Raw genomic sequence first — 18,114 nt, forward strand, 5'->3', positions numbered from 1 at the left:
TAGGTTACAGCCACCTACATCAGTAACAGCTCATTCCACACGTTCTGTGGGAACGTCATGGGCAGCTGGTCATGGAGCTTCTACGACACAGCTTTGCCGTGCGGCTACATGGTCTTCAGTGCACACGTTTGTGCGCTTTTACAAGTTTGATACTTTTGCGGCATCAGCATCTAGCTTTGGCCGCCTAGTGTTACAGGTGCCAAACAGCTCTCCCGCCCACGGGGGAAACTTTGGTACGTCCCAAGAGTACTCCAGTGACCCCTAGTGGATGAAAAAGAAAATAGGATTTTGGTACTTACCAGGTAAATCCTTTTCTTTGAATCCATAGGGGGCACTGGACGCCCACCCAGAGCAGTTTTACCTGGTTTGTGGTAAGTTCAGAGAATCTTATGGTAACACACTCTCACCGACTGGTTCAAATTATCAAGTTCTATCGGTTATGGTGTCAACTGTTAGTTGTCAGTAACGTTATGTGTCAACTTTATTGTTGTGCGTTTTGTTATATGTAATTCTCCATTGTCAACCTCTCTATAGCTCCTATTCGGCTCAGTAAAAAAACACTGAGGTACTTTGGGATATGGAGGGGAGGAGTAGTTCCAAATTTAATTTATTCAGTGCCTTGTTCCTGCGGAACCGTCCATATCCCAAGAGTACTCCAGTGCCCCCTATGGATTCAAAGAAAAGGATTTACCTGGTAAGTACCAAAATCCTATTTTTCCTGAACATCCGAATACTTCACATATTTTGGAGTAAAAATTTCCAGCAATCCGCATATTCTGTATAACCTTAATTTTACCCGGGCTATCAGGGCCATGTCGGTTGAGCTGGAGGGATGAGGACATCTCCCTTTATCATATAAAGCAAGAGCTAGTCTCATTAAAATGATTTCTTTCCCTAGACTTCTATATTTCATTCAGGCCTTACCTTTACTCATACCATAAAAGGACTTGCAACATATCAACTATCTTTTTCGTAAATTCATCTGGCGTGGCAGGCGACCTCGGATCAGTTTATTTAAATTACTGCAGCCTATTGCCAATGGGTGCATTAATCTCTCTAGCATCCATAAGAGATATTGGGGTCCAAAGGAGCCGTTGCACTTTTAATTTATTTAGTGGGTGTGCTGGCTCCTCCCCTCTATGCCCCCACCCACAGGCAGTTTAGAAAAAAGTGCCCTCAGGAGAGGATGCACATCTCTGCAGCAACAGAGAGTTTTCTTCAGTTTCTTTTCAATCTTTATTATTTTCGGTATGCTGTTTGGGCAACAGCTGACCTGAACCGTGGGAGTTAGGAGGGGGGGAGGCGGTCTACGGCCGTGCGAGGTGTCAGAGCCGCTTCCCCACATTCCCCACTGTAGGACCACCGTCCTGAGAGGTTGTTTGTACAGCAGGGCACTGCGCCTTACCAGTTCAAAGTGCGGCTTACACGCAGGGGAGGCATACAGGACCCTCCTGGGAGGGACCCGCTATAGCCCCCTGTGTACACTGGCTAGTGGTGGCTTAAACTAGCACTTGTGTGATGTTTTTAAGTTATTTGGGAGACATTGCCAGTATAAAAAACACTGTAGCTCTGGTGCCATTGGGGGGGCGGAGCTACCTCAGAGCGAGACCAGCGGTATTTTAGCGTCTTCTTCTGCTTACAGCAGCAGCAGCAGACACACACAGCTCCTCCTGACACTCAGAAAACGCTGGAAAACTGGTACAGGGTGTAGCAAAGGGGGAGAGCCACTATTGTACACAATATCTGTCCTATAAAGGACAGTAATCATAGGTGTTTCACTGTGATATAACAGCTTACAGCCTCACTGGGGCTGTGTAGCTGGGGTGTGCTGGTCTCTTCTCTCTATCTCCCTCTCACATACAGTAAGGGCATGCTTGCTAAGTTATTACTTGTCTGTGTGTATGCGTATGTAATTGTGATTTACCGTGAACATGAGTAAACACAAACTATGCAGTGTATTCCAAACCAGATTCTCTCCCTTATCATCTGATTCTGTATCATGTGAACAATGCAGCCAATATTCACAACTCAGTGAGGGGGCTGAGGAAAGGAGCAAGAGCCTTCCTGGCTAGGTGCCATTAAAACTATGATGTCTGATATTTCATCACAACTCACTGCTAATGCTCAAAAAACTGTTGCAGACCTAGCTGCCAGGGCAGATGTTACATAACCCCCCCCCCCCCCCCCCCCCTCTCTAACTCAGGACCATAAAAGCGTGGTTTACCTACTCTACTCTTTGATTCAGATGAAGATATACAGGAGGATGGGGAGGACTTGGATCCCATTAGTGTGGATTCCACTGCTGGCTAAACGGGACATGTTAAAACTCCCTCTAGAGGACGCTGCATCACAGCAGTCGTTTTTCTTTAGACAAAACAAGCCTAATGTCACTTTCCCTGATTCTGCAGAGTTAGATGACCTGTTTAAGTTAGCCTGGAAAAATCTAGACAAAGAATACCAAGTGTCAAAAAGATTTTTGCACACTTTCCCATTTGCTCGTGAAGGTAGAAAATTCTGGGAAAACCCCCCGGGGGTTGACGTATAAGTCTATTGACTGTCTAAAAATAAAGTGCTGCCTGCCCTGGGCTCTTTTACAATAAAGGACCCTGGGGACAGAAAAATAGAGACTACACTGAAGTCTATCTACACAGCAGCAGGTGTATCGCAAAGGCCGGTCATAGCGGGTTGCTGGATGACCCATGACATTCATTCGTGGGCCTCTCCGGGGATATGCCTCTGGTCACTACGGTGACTCTCCTGAAGCACATTCAGGACACTGCACGCGTCCTGTGTGACTCGCTCAAGGAGATGGGCAATATTAAAGCTAGGACCTCTGCCATGGTAGTGTCGGCGCGCAGGGCCTTGTGGTTGCATCAGTGGATAGCGGACGCAGAATCCAAGTGCAGTGTGGAATCTCTCCCCTTTTCTGGGGAATGGCTCTTTGGGGTTGAGTTGGATACGTGGATTTCTAAGGTTACTGCGGGGAAATCCACGTTTCTCCCCTCTGGGGCCCCGCCGGCTAGACGTTCCTACCCAGAGCCATCTGTTCAGTCCTTTCAGTCTAACAGATTTCGATCTAGGGCCAGAGGTGCCTCCAATGCGGCTAGAGGCACCAGAGGTAAGACAAGACCTACACACCGGTTTTCAGGAACAGAGTACCAGTTCTGCTTCCACTAAATCCTCAGCATGACGGTCCCCACCCACCCCGAAGGGGATCTCGAGGTGGGAGCTCGACTGCGTCACTTCAGCTGCGTCTGGGAGAGTTCCTGCCAGGATACCTGGGTCAAGGACCTAATTTCTCAGGGCTACAAGCTGGAGTTCGACTGTGCTCCTCCCCAACGATTTTTCAAATCAAGCTTATCAGCTTTGGAGGATACGCAAGTTACGTTGCAACAGGCCATCCAAAAGTTGGTCCAGTCCCACGTCATCGTTCTAGTACCAATACAACAACGAGGAAAGGGTTATTACTCCAACCTGTTTGTGGTACCGAAGCCGGACGGTTCGGTAAGGCCCATTTTGAATCTAGTCCTTGAAACCTTACCTAAAGGTTTTCAAGTTCAAAATGGAATCCTTGCGAGTAGTGATTGTGGGCCTGGAAGAACAGAAATTTGTGGTCTCCCTGGATATCAAGGACATCTATTTCCATATTCCGATTTGGCCGCCTCATCAGGCTTATCTGAGGTTTGCCCTACTGGACGATCACTACCAGTTCCAGACGCTACCCTTCGGCCAGTCCACAGCTCCAAGGGTGTTCACAAAGGTAATGGCGGATGTTCCAGCTCCGGATCGAAGGGGTCAGTGTTGTCCCTTATCTGGATGATCTCCTGATAAAAGCAAGATCCAGGGAGCTTTTATTGCTCCATATCGACCGCGCTATCCAACTTCTGTCATACCATGGGTGGATTCTCAATTTACAGAATTCTCAACAGGAGCCAACTCAGCGGCCCATGTTCCTGGGGATGTTACTGGATACTGTGGTCCAGAAGGTGTTCCTCCCAGAGGACAAGGCGAGAACACTTTAGGAGATAGTACACATGGTTCTCCGACCTGCTTGAATATCCATCCATCTTTGCATAAGATTGTTGGGGAAAATGGTTGCCTCATACGAGGCGATCCAATATGGGAGGTTCCATGCCAGAACATTTCAATTGGATCTCCTGAGCAAGTGGTCCGGATCACATCTTCAGATGCACCGGATGATATGGCTGTCACCTCAGGCCAGGATTTCCCTCCCGTGGTGGCTACAGTCTTCCAATCTCCTGGAAGGCCGGAGTTTCGGGATTCAGGATTGGATCCTCCTCATGACGGATGCGAGTCTGAGAGGATGGGGAGCTGTCACCCAAGGGGCTCAGTTCCAGGGCAGGTGGTCAGCCCACGAGGCTCTCCTTCCGATGAACATTCTGGAACTTCGGGTGATCTACCATGCTCTGCTTCAGGCCTCTCCTCTACTCAGGGATCACGCGATCCAGGTACAGTCGGACAACGCCACAGCAGTGGCATACATCAATCGGCAAGGAGAGACAAAAAGCAGGGCCTGCATTCGAGAGGTGTCAAAAATACTCCTCTGGGCAGAAAGGAATGCAAGAGCAATGTCAGCAATCTTCATTCCGGGAGTAGACAACTGGGAAGCGGACTTCCTGAGTCATCACGATCTCCACCGGGGAGAGTGGGGCCTCCACCATAAGATGTTTCAGCAGATCATCGACCAATGGGGCTGCCCACAAATAGACATGATGGCTTCTCGACTCAACAAGAAGCTTCATTGGTATTGCTCCCGAAGCAGGGACCCTCAGGCGAGGGCAGTGGATGCACTGCCTTGGCCTTACCGGCTGGTCTACCTGTTTCCTCTGATTCCGTTGCTCCCAAGGGTGCTCCAGCGAATCAGAAATCAAGGAGTCCAGGCAATTCTGATTGCTCTGGATTGGCCTCGGAGGGCGTGGTATGCGGACCTTCTGGACATGTCCTTCGAAGACCCTTGGCCTCTACCACTAAGAAGAGATCTTCAACAAGGACCGTTCGTCTACCCAGACTTACAGTGACTTCAGTTGACGGCATGGAGGTTGAGCGGAACATCCTAGCTCACAAGGGCCTTTCCAGAAAGGTCATTACTACCATGGTTCAGGCCAGGAAACTTGTGACGTCAAAACAATATCATCATATCTGGAGAAGATATGTCTCTTGGTGCTAGGACCGCACGGAGTTGAACTTGGGGCGTTTCCTACATTTCCTGCAGGCTGGTGTGGACAAGGGCTTACGTCTGTGTTCCATTAAGGCCCAGATTTCAGCTCTGTTGTCAGAAGTTCAGACCTTTTTGCAAGGGGTACTTCACATACAACCTCCTTTTGTGCCGCCCATGGCACCTTGGAATTTAAAAGTTGTGTTGGAGTTTCTCCAGTCCTCCTGGTTTGAACCACTGATGATGGTAGAAGACAAGTACCTCACGTGGAAGACAATGTTTTTGGCCCTGGCTTCAGCTATGCGTGTCTCAAAATTGGGGCCTTATCGTGTAAAAGTCCCTACTTGGCCTTTTACGAGGACAAAGCGGAGCTCAGGACTAGACAGCAGTTCCTGCCGAAGGTCGTCTCTGCGTTCCACTTAAATCAACCTATTGTGGTTCTGGCACTTCTGCTCCTCCGGAGGCATTGGATGCGGTGCGAGCCTTGAAGATCTATGTCAAGAGACTGGCTCGGATCAGAAAGACAGATTCCCTGTTCGTGCTCTATGATGTGCAGAAAAAGGGTTGCCCTGCTTCAAAGCAGTCCATTGCTCATTGGCTTAGGCTTACTATCCAACAAGCCTATGTGTCGGCAGGCTTGCCTGTTCCACAGTCTATGAAGGCCCACTCTACAAGATCGGTGGGATCTTCCTGGGCGGCTGCCTGTGGAGTCTCAGCCTTGTAACTATGCCGAGCTGCTACCTGGTCGGGGAAGAACACCTTTGTAAAGTTCTACAGGTTTGATACCCTGGCCAAAGAGGATACCCAGTTTGGGCAGGCGGTGCTGCAGAAGTCTCCACACGTTCTCGCCCGTTCTGAAAGCTTTGGGACATCCCCATCGTACTAAGTCTCCCCAATATCCCTTATGGATGCTAGAGAAAATAGGATTTTAATTACCTACCTGTAAATCCTTTTCTCGTAGTCCATAAGGGATATTGGGTGCCCGCCTCAGTGCGTTGACTTTTTTGCAGGTTCTTTTTTATATGGTTACCTGTTCAGCTGTTGCTGTTTTGTTGCCAGACGTTTCTGGTCATTTTATGTTGTGGTGCGCTGGTGTGTAAATCTCACCACTCCTTTTTCTTTATATTCTCAGGGATTGTCGCGCTGGTTTACTATCTTTCCACACCTAACTTTAGAAAATTTGTTCAAAAGCCCATGTATGCGCATGTAAGCTGTTACCTTCCACTATGTATTCTGAAATGTCACTTAACATTTTACACAGAACATATTTATCTCCACATAAGGGCTTTGTCATGGGTCAGTCATCTACACATCTGTTACAGATTTGCAGAACCCATGGCAGATTTATATCACTGTCTTTGGCAATGCCCTTTAATTCTGAGCTTTTGGTTGCAGGTTAAAGCGTACGCAGAGGCTTTCCTGGTCAATTTTCTGCCACTTACACCTGAATAGGCTGTTTTTCAGGATTATCCCCTCTCATCCCAGGATCATACCTGGGGGTAGGCGACTGCTAATGGCGGTTGGCGCATTTGTTCGTGAAGCCATCCTCCAAACGTGGAACCACTCAGTAGCCCCAGCTCTATCCATTTTTAAAGCAAAATTATTTTATCTTTCTATTACAATGCACTGGGTAGAAGTGGTCTTAGATAAGGAATCCAAAAAGTCAAATTCATAAACAATTACGTTATACTTCCTGATATTTGACTCGAATGGTGGCTGGTGATCCTCCTATTTTGAGGTGAGGGAAGTAGAAAGAAAAAGATAACTGTTATATTTTGGTACTGACGTTGGGGACATTCCCCCTGGGTGTGTGTGGAGGGGGGGGGGGTGGAATATTTTTTTTTTTAATGTTTTAATTTGATCATTTCATTTGAATGTACTGTAATTTGTCATTGCGGGAACATGCCATTTTACATGTAATTTATCTGATCATTCATTGTTTATACATGTTTTGTGCAGCTATTCATTGGTATAACTACAGTTGATACTGTTTTTGTACCAATGGCCTTGTGGCCTTATTGTTCAAAATGCTTGTATACCAGAACAATATCTGTAGTTGTACATGTGATGCTTCAATAAAAATTCTTTACAAAAAAATAAATAAAATAAAAAATATATTGCCATATGAATTTTCATTAGAATATAGCTGAACATGCTACAACATGTTAAAGTACCTCAATAAAGCAGTTACTAACCAGGAACCAATCCGTCCCTTTACAGGACTCAGGATTCTCTAAAGGGAGGACATTTTGTCAGTGTTCTTCATGTGCTGATGCAGCTGCAAAGGATTTGTAACCATCCAGATCTGGTTGATCCACGATCTGGACAATCCTCTTATACATTTAAAACTTTGAAATATAAGACTGCATCACTAGTACTTCAAGCATTGGCATATGATCCATGGAAGGTAAGAACCATTTAATACTTATACAAGTTGATCGCATAATTATAGAAGTAATTATTTTAATATGTACAGATGTGTCCTCATACAGTCACATTGCCTCAATATACCAGGTCCTAGTGCTGGCTGTCTTTGTTGTGTGAAATTGTGTCTTAGATGCAATGTGTCATAGACTTAGGGCACATTAGAATGTGTCTTAGACTAGGATGCATTGTACTGATTAATTTGATATGTGACACTTATATATCTGTGAGTGACTGAATCTGTACATGAAGCACAGCGGAACTTGGTGTGGAAAAACAGCCATGCTTGCTGCATCGTACCATTTCGTATACAGATGCAGACTCAGTTGGACACAAGTGTAGCATATCAGATTAATTAGCACAGTCTCCCGATCCTAGTCATATCCCATTGCGAATAAGATACATTTCTGCAGCGGGGTACATTGGTTTCCACAGGAAAAACATCGGGGTGTAAAGATGGATCTTGATCCAAGCACCAACAGGCTAAAGCTTTAGACTGTCCCAGGATGCATTGGGGCCTCCTCTATAACGTCTCCTCTAGGCAACTGTGAGCCCAGTTTTGAGTTGGTGCCTGCAGAAGCAGGTCACTGAACAGCGGGGCTGCACTGGGCAGCCCTGAAAAAGCTTTTATAAGACTTCAAGGGACGCAGCACTTACATGTCAGGGTGACATTCTGTGCTGCGTCTCTTTCACCTCCCAAGGGGCATTGCATACTCTCGCTGGCTCTGTTCCCGGGTACTTGCGGCGGAGACGCTCAGTCTCTAGGCACACGGTCGCAGATGCTCTCCTAGTTCGCGTGGCTGCTACAGAAGGGAGGAGGTAAGAGGGTCCCCCAGACAGGACCCGCCATTAAATCGCGTTCCAGTCGTAGTCTAAGGAGACAGACTGCGATGCTGACATGGACACTGTAACAGAGCAGGGACCCCACTATATCCACCAGATTATAGGAGTACAGGTCGGATATATTAATATCCACTTTATTAAGACTCCATAGTACCAGGTGGTGAGGATCAGCATAGGGGAGAAGGCACCTGACCTGTAGCCCCTCCTCCAGCTCCGGGCGCCATCTACTGCTTGTGTTCCCACCCTGGAGCTGCCACACACTCTCCCTCACTCCCTGACTGAGATGCTGGGCGCCATCTTCTAGGATTAGCTGCGACTGGTCTCCGGGACTGCAGGGCAAGGTCTCCTCTGTAAATCCGCCTTTACATCAGTGCCGTGATTTTACAGACACTTAAGTATTCTACATGTCAATATTAAGACAGCGTTAGTTAAGAACAAGTGTACCTGTGCCAGAATATATTGTTTGACTATTCTGATATATACATCCGGTCTCGGACCGCGTATTGTTTTATATATATATATATATACATATATACTAGTCCAGTGCAGTTTTATTGTCTTACTAAAATAATATCTGCATTGTCACTGTGACTGTGTGTGCCTGTATCTGCTTTGTGGATTTCACTTTCAGTGTATCACAGCTATATCTATCACTGTATTCTGTACCCTAAGGGACTAGGTTCGTCAGGGTCTTATATATAGTGCTGCACAATATTTCCCGTCAAGTGTATTCTATTGTGTACTCAGTCACATACTACCAAATTTGTTCGCTGGTGTTGAGTACTGTGTACACAGTCACATAGTACCGGATTAAGACGCTGGTGTTGTGTACTGTGTGCGCTGTCACATACTAGAGAATTTATTCGTAGATAGTGTACTCTGTCTGGCTGTATCATACTCATACGCTCTGCGGTTACATTCACTAAAATGTCTAACACAAAGGGCGGGAAATCTACGGACGCTCCTGTATCATGCAGCGCATGCGCCAGGGATTTGCCTGAGGGAGAAGCTTTGTATGATGGTCTGTGTAACATGTGCCGTACATCTGACAATCAGTCCGCAGCTCCTGTAACCAATCAGAAGCCACCTTGGGCGGCATTCTCATCCTTGCTCAATATGCTTCGGATATAGAACCAGGGATCCTCAAGCAGCATTTGTGGACGCACTGGCAAGTCCATGGAACTTTCGGCTGCCATACGTGTTCCCTCCAGTGTCACTCCTGCCCAGGGTACTGCGGAAGTTCAAACAAGAAGGAGGAATACTACTTCTAGTCGCTCCAGCGTGGCCAAGACGGCATTGGTTCTCAGACCTACAGGGTCCATCAATAGAGCGTCCTCTTCTACTTCCTCAACGCCCAGACCTCCTCGTTCAGGGCCCTTGTGTCTACCCGAACCTGGCCAGACTGGCTTTGACGGCGTGGCTCTTGAAACTTCACTCCTGAGGGCCAAGGGATTCTCTGAGGCGGTTATCCAAACTATGCTGAAGGCCCGCAAACCAACATCTGCACATATTTATTACAGGGTCTGGAATTCTTACTTCACCTGGTTTGCTGCTAAGAATTACGATGCTTACAAATTCAGTACTTACAGAGTTTTGGCTTTTCTACAACAAGGCCTGGATTTAGGCATTCGTCTGGCCTCCCTCAAGTTTCATATCTCTACCTTGTTGGTGTGGTTTTAGAGAAAAATTGCGTCTATTCCTTATGTTCACACTTTCACTCAGGGCGTTTTACGGATTCAGCCTCCCTATGTCCCCCCTGTGGCTCCATGGGATCTGTCTGTTTTCCTGAATGCCCTGCAAGAGTCTCCATTTGAACCTCTTGAGTCAGTGGACCTTAAATGGCTTACGATCAAGGTCCTGTTCCTACTGGCTATTGCCTCTGCCAGGAGGGTGTCGGACTTAGGCGCTTTGTCTTGTCGTCCACCCTTTCTGATTTTTCACTCGGACCGGGCAGTTCTTAGAACTCGCCCTTGTTATCTACCTAAGGTGGTGTCATCTTTCCATCTTAACCAAGAGATTGTGGTTCCCGCCTTTATCTCTTTTGGTTTGTCCTCCAAAGAGAGGTCTTTGGATATGGTACGGGCTCTCCGTATTTATGTGAAGAGGACTGCCTCTATACCCTTTTTGTACTTTTTGGTTTTCACAAAGAAGGCTGGCCTGCGAACAAGCAAACATTGGCCAGATGGATTAGAATGGTGATTGCACAAGCATATGCACAGGCTGGTCTTCCAGCTCCTGCTGCTATTAAAGCCCATTCTACTCGGTCTGTTGGACCTTCTTGGGCTGCCCGCCGAGGCGTGTCTGCTGAACAATTGTGGTCCTCAGTGAACACGTTCATTAGGTTCTATGCCTTCGATACTTCCGCCTCCCAGGATGCTTCCTTTGGACACCGGGTTCTCATACCCGCTACGGCGCGTCCCCTCCCATGAGGGCCTGCTTTAGGACATCCCCAATATTTTCCCTGTGGAAACCAATGTACCCCGCTGCAGAAAAGGAGATTTATGTTAGATTTCTCATTGTTAATTCTCTTTCTGCGAGGTACATTGGTTCCACAGGGCGCCCGCCCTGACGCACCTAGCATTTATGGGTTTGTATGGCATTAGCCACTAGTTCCTTCTCCTGTCGTGAGAATGTGGTTCTATGTGACTAACATCTGCCTTCTCTTTTACCTGCTCCTGCATTGGACTGGTTAACGAAACTTTGCTCACAGTGCCTAGAGGCGGGGTTATAGAGGAGGCCCCAATGTATCCTCGGACAGTCTAAAGCTTTAGCCTGTTGGTGCCTGGATCAAGATCCATCTCTACACCCCGATGTTTTCCCTGTGGAACCAATGTACCTCGCAGAAAGAGATTTAACAATGAGAAATCTACCATAAATCTCCATAAATAAGGTGTTAGCATGCATAAAACAGGGAATGGAGACATGGGATGAGAGTGTAATCCTGCCACTGTATAAATCATTGGTGCGGCCACACCTGGAATATTGTGTACAGTTCTGGGCACCGCACTATAAAAAAGATATCTTTGAACTCGAAAGGGTGCAGAGGCGAGCCACCAAACTGATTAAAGGGTTAGAGGCACTGAATTATGAGGAAAGACTTACAAGGTTAGATATGTTTACACTGGAAAAAAGGCGGCTGAGAGGGGAAATTATTAATATTTATAAATACATAAAGGGACAATACAAGAATTTATCAGACGATCTGTTTATCAAAAAAACGCTACACAGGACACCCACTGAGGTCAGAAGAATTTTTTTTTCACAGACAACGGGTGAAAGGGTTCTTTACAGTAAGAGCAGTAAGGATTTGGAATTCTCTACCAGAGGAGATAGTAATGGTGGACTCACTAAATAAGTTTAAAAATGGATTAGATAAATTCCTAAGTGAAAGAAATATCCAAGGCTACAGCATTTAAATTATATAAAATTTTATAATACAGGTTCAACTAGATGGACATTTTATATTTTTTCAACTTCATCAACTATGTAACTATGGCCCTCATTCCAAGTTGTTCGCTCGCTAGCTGCTTTTAGCAGCATTGCACACGCTAAGCCGCTGCCTACTGGGAATGAATCTTAGCTTAGCAGAATTGCGAACGAAAGATTCGCAAAATTGCGAATAGAAATTTCTTAGCAGTTTTTGAGTAGCTCGACACTTACTCTGCCACTGCGATCAGTTCAGTCAGTTTCGTTCCTGGTTTGACATCACAAACACACCCAGCGTTCGACCAGGCACTCCCCCGTTTCTCCAGCCACTCCCGCGTTTTTCCCAAAAACGGCAGCGTTTTTTCACACACACCCATAAAACGGCCAGTTTCCGCCCAGAAACACCCACTTCCTGTCAATCACACTCCGATCACCAGAACGAAGAAAAATCCTCGTAATGCTGTGAGTAAAATACCTAACTTTTGAGTAAAACAACTAAGCGCATGCGCTCTGCGAACCATGCGCATGCGCAGTAAGCGACTAATCGCAATATAGAGAAAATCGGCAACAAGCGAACAACTCGAAATGAGGGCCTATGTACCAGCAGATGTATGACCAGTCAGTGGCACTGACCATTCTAACAACTGCAGCTGTCCTTGCCACCTGCACTGCACCGTCCCTGGCTGTCAGCTCCTACAGCCAAAGATTGTTCAAACAAAAAATAATAACCGTTTTTTCTCAAAAAAACTGCAGATGCTGCTGGGGGATTACTGACCGGACGCACAATCTGTGCAAGGGCCGGTCCTCGAATCCAGCTACAGCCGACAGAGGGAGAGTGCACTTGACCAAAGATGAGTTAACACTCTTCCTCTTCAGCAAAACAAACAAGAATACATACGGCTGTTATCAAGGCCTGCTTCACCACGATGCTGAGGTGAAATGAGTCTGCACAAATAAGCAGGAGAAAAGTCCCCAATCAAAACATGAGAAGTCATATGTAGCCTGTCTTTCAGAGAAAATAACTAAAAAACTTGGGAGATTTCTATCACTGTAGTGAGCTTGCATCTTCTTGATCCTACTGTGTTGTTATACAAGGGATATTCTTCCGTGCAAGAGATAAAAAAAACAATTCCTTTTTGGGGGCACACTTAGTACAGATGGGTCCATGTTTATCTTGATCTTTAATAGGATTAACTGTGACTGGCCAGTCAGACTTAATCCCCTGCTGTAATGACTTAATCCCCTGCTGTATTGTTCTCTGTATTGTATTGCAGTTGAGAACAATAGATGAAGGGTTTATGCTAATAAATCATGTTGTGACTAGGCACAGAAAACTACTCAAGATAACGGTGGACCCATCTGTATGTATATTATTAAAATAAACTTTTTACAATGTTTAGTTAAGAAACACATGAGTAATGTAAAGCTTATATACACAGAAACATACAGATGTATCCCCGCTGATCTTACATGTGTACTCACGTGCATACGCACCACGTATAAGATTAGCCGTGCCAAGCTGCAGCTAGTCGCACCCACGACTTAGCTGCTATAAGCGAATGGGTTGTGGGACACACTTGCCGTGGCTATCTCACTGCGATGCTTACGCACCACATGTAAGATCATCTCATCGTATGTATAAAAAATCCTAAGATTAGGTTCTAATAGTTGGTCACAAATTTAAAGTATATACGTAAATCCAAGAAACATAAATGCAGTTTCAAAATTGTAACAACCTAAGTAGGAGATACAGGAGTAACTGAATTTTAATGTCAAAATCCGAACTTATTGAGACGAAGCAATAGAAGGCTCTCATATTCCCTGAGAGCCATTAGAAAGCTGCAGCCAAGGTATCACAAATGTAACATCCAATTTTGCTGACCGCTAAAAAAGAGGTAAAGTATTTGTTCAATTACATCAATGTATAGACACGGTCACAAAAACAACACTGATTACATTCCTAAGTATATTTATAGTATTATCTTAGTTTGATTGGCATTAACTTAGAAATGCAGTTTCCAGCAAGATAATGTTTCTGGAAAGAATTGTTACAATGAAACATAGTTTCCAGCTGGATAATGTTACTGAAAAGAATTTAAAGTCTCTATTGTTGTGAAGCAAAAATGATTGCAGTAATAATATACATACACATCATAAATAATGCAATCATGATATACAGCTAGTGTGATATTGCATTTTTTAAGGAACATTAATCATAAGTTTGCTTTCTGCTCTCACATTTAGGTATTAGGCTCAATAATGATTGCATGTGTAAGCCTTTATTTTATAGTGTGAGAGAGACAGATGTCTCTGTTCTCACATGGGGAGATATAATGCAATAAATGTGTAAACAGGAGATACAGTAGGTAAAGCCAACCAATCCTTACCAATGTTTGTTTTGCTGCTGTTTGCATTTACATTGAACATCTGATCTATACAGAGCTGGGTTAAGAGTAAGACAGGCTGTGAAAAAAAGTAGACTGCTTCTGCTGTTCATACAGTATGCATGTTAACGGTGGTGTTCTCTGTTGCTCTTTGGATTGCAGAGAAACACCACAGAACCAGTGGAGAGAGAGGTGGGAGAGACAGAGAGAGAGAGTACCCGTATGTGGAAGCTGAATCATCTAGATTAGCACTAGGTGTAAACTGTGTCAGCATCATCAGTGCTGTACAGATGTGTCCAACTTTAAAGTGCGTCTTATTCGCAAAATGATGCAAATAAGATACATAAGCAGCTTATGCTGATTAAAATGATATGTGGCATGCCTATATTCTGTGTGTGACTGCGACTGCATCTGCATACGAAATGCTACACTACAGTGTTTTCCTAGAAAACTCTGTAATGTTGCATTTTGTATGCAGTTACAGTCGCAGATACACAGAGGATTTAGGCATGCCACATATCATTTTAATCAGCAGAGTCTCATTCTCATAGTGAAGCAAATAAGATGTATTTTGGGCAGATACAGATACATCTCCCGCTACGTTGTGTATTGAGCCAAGATGTATGAGGACACATCTGTATGCCAGTTTTCTCAGTGCAGGCAGCTTTGTCGGCACAGTCAGCGCTAAGTTAAGGCTTTATCAGCATAGTCAGAACTATATGATAGTATTCTTAGCATGGTTGGTGCTTGGTTGGAGGCTGCATGAAAGTTTCCCGTCGACAGGAAATAAAGAGGACACTCATTTCACCACTATTCTGGGGCTTGTCCACCTGGTCATTGAAAGTCATGTTTTAATACTAAAAAGATGCAGTTTACCGTGACTAATTCCTGGGAATTAAAGTGCAGCTCCCGGGTCAAGTGCCAGGAGCGAAGCAGTCAATTGAATAGCTTCAGGCACTTAACATGGGATCTTCGTCCCCATGATGCTAATTGAATCGGCCCTAAAATTTCTTATACAGTAGTTGTTGCTGGAGCAAGCTGAAAAATGTAACATTTCCTCAATAGTAAAATCGATCTCCAGGAAATAAATATTTTTTAGTCACATGCAGGGATCTTTTTGTTATTTTTTTAGCCTACAGTCTTCTTTAAATGTGATGTCACAAGAAGATGTCTGTGTCTATGCTGTGGTATTTAACAGAAGTTATGATTTCCACTACACACGGTTTAGGAGGGGATTCTTAAAAACAAAATATGTTTTTACCCAAACACCATAGAAACATAATAATATTTTCAATCAACAGAGCATACATTTACACACAGATGCATACTACACATAAATATGAAATGTTAATAATTTGGGACAATACTTAATTTCTATATTTTCTAAAGGAGTTTGGTTCTTCCACTTGATATATTTAAGGTACTTTATCTCCCCTGTTAGGAAAATTTACAGTAGACATCTGGAATATACGTTATGAATAATATTTCTTTCATTTATGTATACATTTGTTATATGAAACATGTGAATTGATTGCTGGATACTATATATAACACCCCCTGCTAAGCAGCAGGATATAGGCAGTAAGGGAGAGCAAATGGCCAGGAAAGTTTGCTAGCATAGTCAGATCAACCCACGCTTTACTTGCACATAAGGAGCTAGGAACGTACTGCCAATACAATTTCTATATTCAAACTCCTCAATGGTGGATAATTATGTGTATATACTGTATATATATATATATATATATATATATATATATATATATATATATAGTTTTAACTCCTCATTGTGTCATACTCATTATACCTACCATACCTGAATAGTGTCAGTTCCTCCTCTCTGAACCACTTTCTTGATACAAGTGCAGATGAGCAAAAATAATTAAATATTGGCACAGGTACTGCAACATAACATATGCTATCACTGTATGGATGTACTGAAATGACAGCTTGACACGATTACTCGTCATTGGGGTCCCAAATGCTAATTAAGAGGGGAGTCAAGGGGAGAGAACCCAACTCCTCAGATACAGGGGTTACATAATTACATTTTTAAAGGTCTTTTGTATACAGGGGATGCATACTTTGATTCTTGACTTTGAATTGTAGTTGTGTTTTGTTTTTCTAATACCCATAATGCCAGTTGCTTTGCATGTAGTATTAGACACCTTTCATGTACAGTATGTCTGTGCAGTCCAGAGCCCCTTTTAATGTTCTCAGTTTAGAATTTGCTCACATATTACGCTTTGCTATTAATTACATATGAATGATTATCATTTTTATTATACAGAACCTAGACCTGTCGCAGTTTGATCTACTAGGACTGGAGAGTAAAATGACATGTTATGAAGCCCAGGTACTGCCTGTCCAAAAGGTGACTAGAAGACTGATTGAAGAAATTTACAGCTCTCCTGAAATTGTTTCTCGCCCCAACCCAGTTAAAATTAAACCTAGCAGGTATATGACAATAAAATATACATATATTTGCCCATCTATGTAATGTTCATTCGGAAGCTAAGGTTATTTTGGGTCTTTAAGAACCAAAAATGATGTTGCAGCAAACTAATGTGCTATGCATTACTGAGCTTGAGTCCTGTACCAGTATTAACAGTCAGATTTGATTTATCAGTATGTTTGCAAGTATGATGAAATAAGATATTTAATTGCAAATATTTTTTTTTAGCAGAGCTGCAATAAAAAGTCATTAAAGAGTGAGCATGAGTAGTGCACTTTTCTTTCTAGGGCCAATATTGAGTTTTAGAATAAGGGTCTAATTCTGAGTCAGCCTCTTGGAGAAAAGCGGGTGCATGTGTCTGATGTTTTCCCTATGCACATGCATCAGAGATGTACGGCGCATGCTTCCTGATCGTTACCAGTAGCGGATTCAGATCAAAATTGTTTGGTTGTAACGAGGGGTTGGCTTAAAGGTGTTTGTGTGTGTGTGGGGAAGAGGGTTGCGACTTCCGCTGACAACGGTTGCCATGGTTCCTCAGCCATTCTGACAGGTGCAAGTACCGTGGTTTGGCTGGTAGTGCTTCTTTGGGGATGCGGTCAAGATGCCAGCTGTCGAGATCCCGGCAGTCGAAATATCAACCTCAGGATCCTGACACCCTTCAGAATCCCGACAACGGAACCCCGGATGGATCAATATCCCAGCGCCGGTATCCTGACAGCCGCCATCCTGACCGTAAGTCTCACTGCGAGCTTAGGTTTAGGGCCGGGGGGGATGGGTTAGGTTTAGGCATCAGGCAGGGGGGTTAGGGTTAGGCTGCGGGGGAGGGGGGGGGGGTGCTTGGGGTTTGGCTGTGGGGAGGAAGGGGGGGGGGGTTAGGGTTAGGCACCCCCAGGGGAGGCTGGGGTTAGGTTGCGGGGGGAGGGAGGGTTAGGTTTAGGCAGCGGGGAGAGGGGTTAGGATAAAGCACCTCCGCAGGATCCTGGCATCAGTATTACAGCCGCCCGGAGGATCCCCTGCACTGGCAATTCATACTGATTCCCTCCTTAGTATGCACAGCAAAGATTTGCACCATGGTGGTGTGTGTTTCAATAGAACACAACCTCTACTGCAGCTACTGTTAAGACAGCCCTTACTAAGGCCAGGGTTTCTCTGATGCTGTTTTGCATATGATGCTTTGTGCCAGAAAACCCAGTTCTACTAAGGGGTATCACAGAGAATTAAGAGCCTATCGCCTGGTGTTTTGGAAACTGGATTGTGAAGATACAGGGTTCCAAATTATTCAGGCACGGTGATAGATTAAAAACAAACAGTGGTTTATTGAACAGAATGGGTTATAAACAGTTCAGCACACTTCTGTAATCCAATTCCACACAACAATTCCCACCACAAACTCTTAACAGAACATT

The 18,114-nt window shown here is 44.6% G+C and overlaps 1 protein-coding gene across 8 annotated transcripts in view; it reads left to right on the forward strand.

Moving 5' to 3' along the window:
• LOC135069306 (E1A-binding protein p400-like) overlaps nt 1–18,114 on the forward strand; it is a 318,615-nt gene that overhangs the window by 188,228 nt on the left and 112,273 nt on the right. For all 8 annotated transcript variants that reach the window (XM_063964668.1, XM_063964667.1, XM_063964670.1 and 5 more), the window contains 2 exons: nt 7,397–7,583; nt 16,544–16,710. In XM_063964668.1, the coding sequence (XP_063820738.1) occupies nt 7,397–7,583; nt 16,544–16,710 (354 nt within the window). The remainder of the gene's footprint in view (nt 1–7,396; nt 7,584–16,543; nt 16,711–18,114) is intronic.

This window comes from Pseudophryne corroboree, chromosome 1 (assembly GCF_028390025.1).
Source record: "Pseudophryne corroboree isolate aPseCor3 chromosome 1, aPseCor3.hap2, whole genome shotgun sequence".
Taxonomy (NCBI): domain Eukaryota; kingdom Metazoa; phylum Chordata; class Amphibia; order Anura; family Myobatrachidae; genus Pseudophryne; species Pseudophryne corroboree.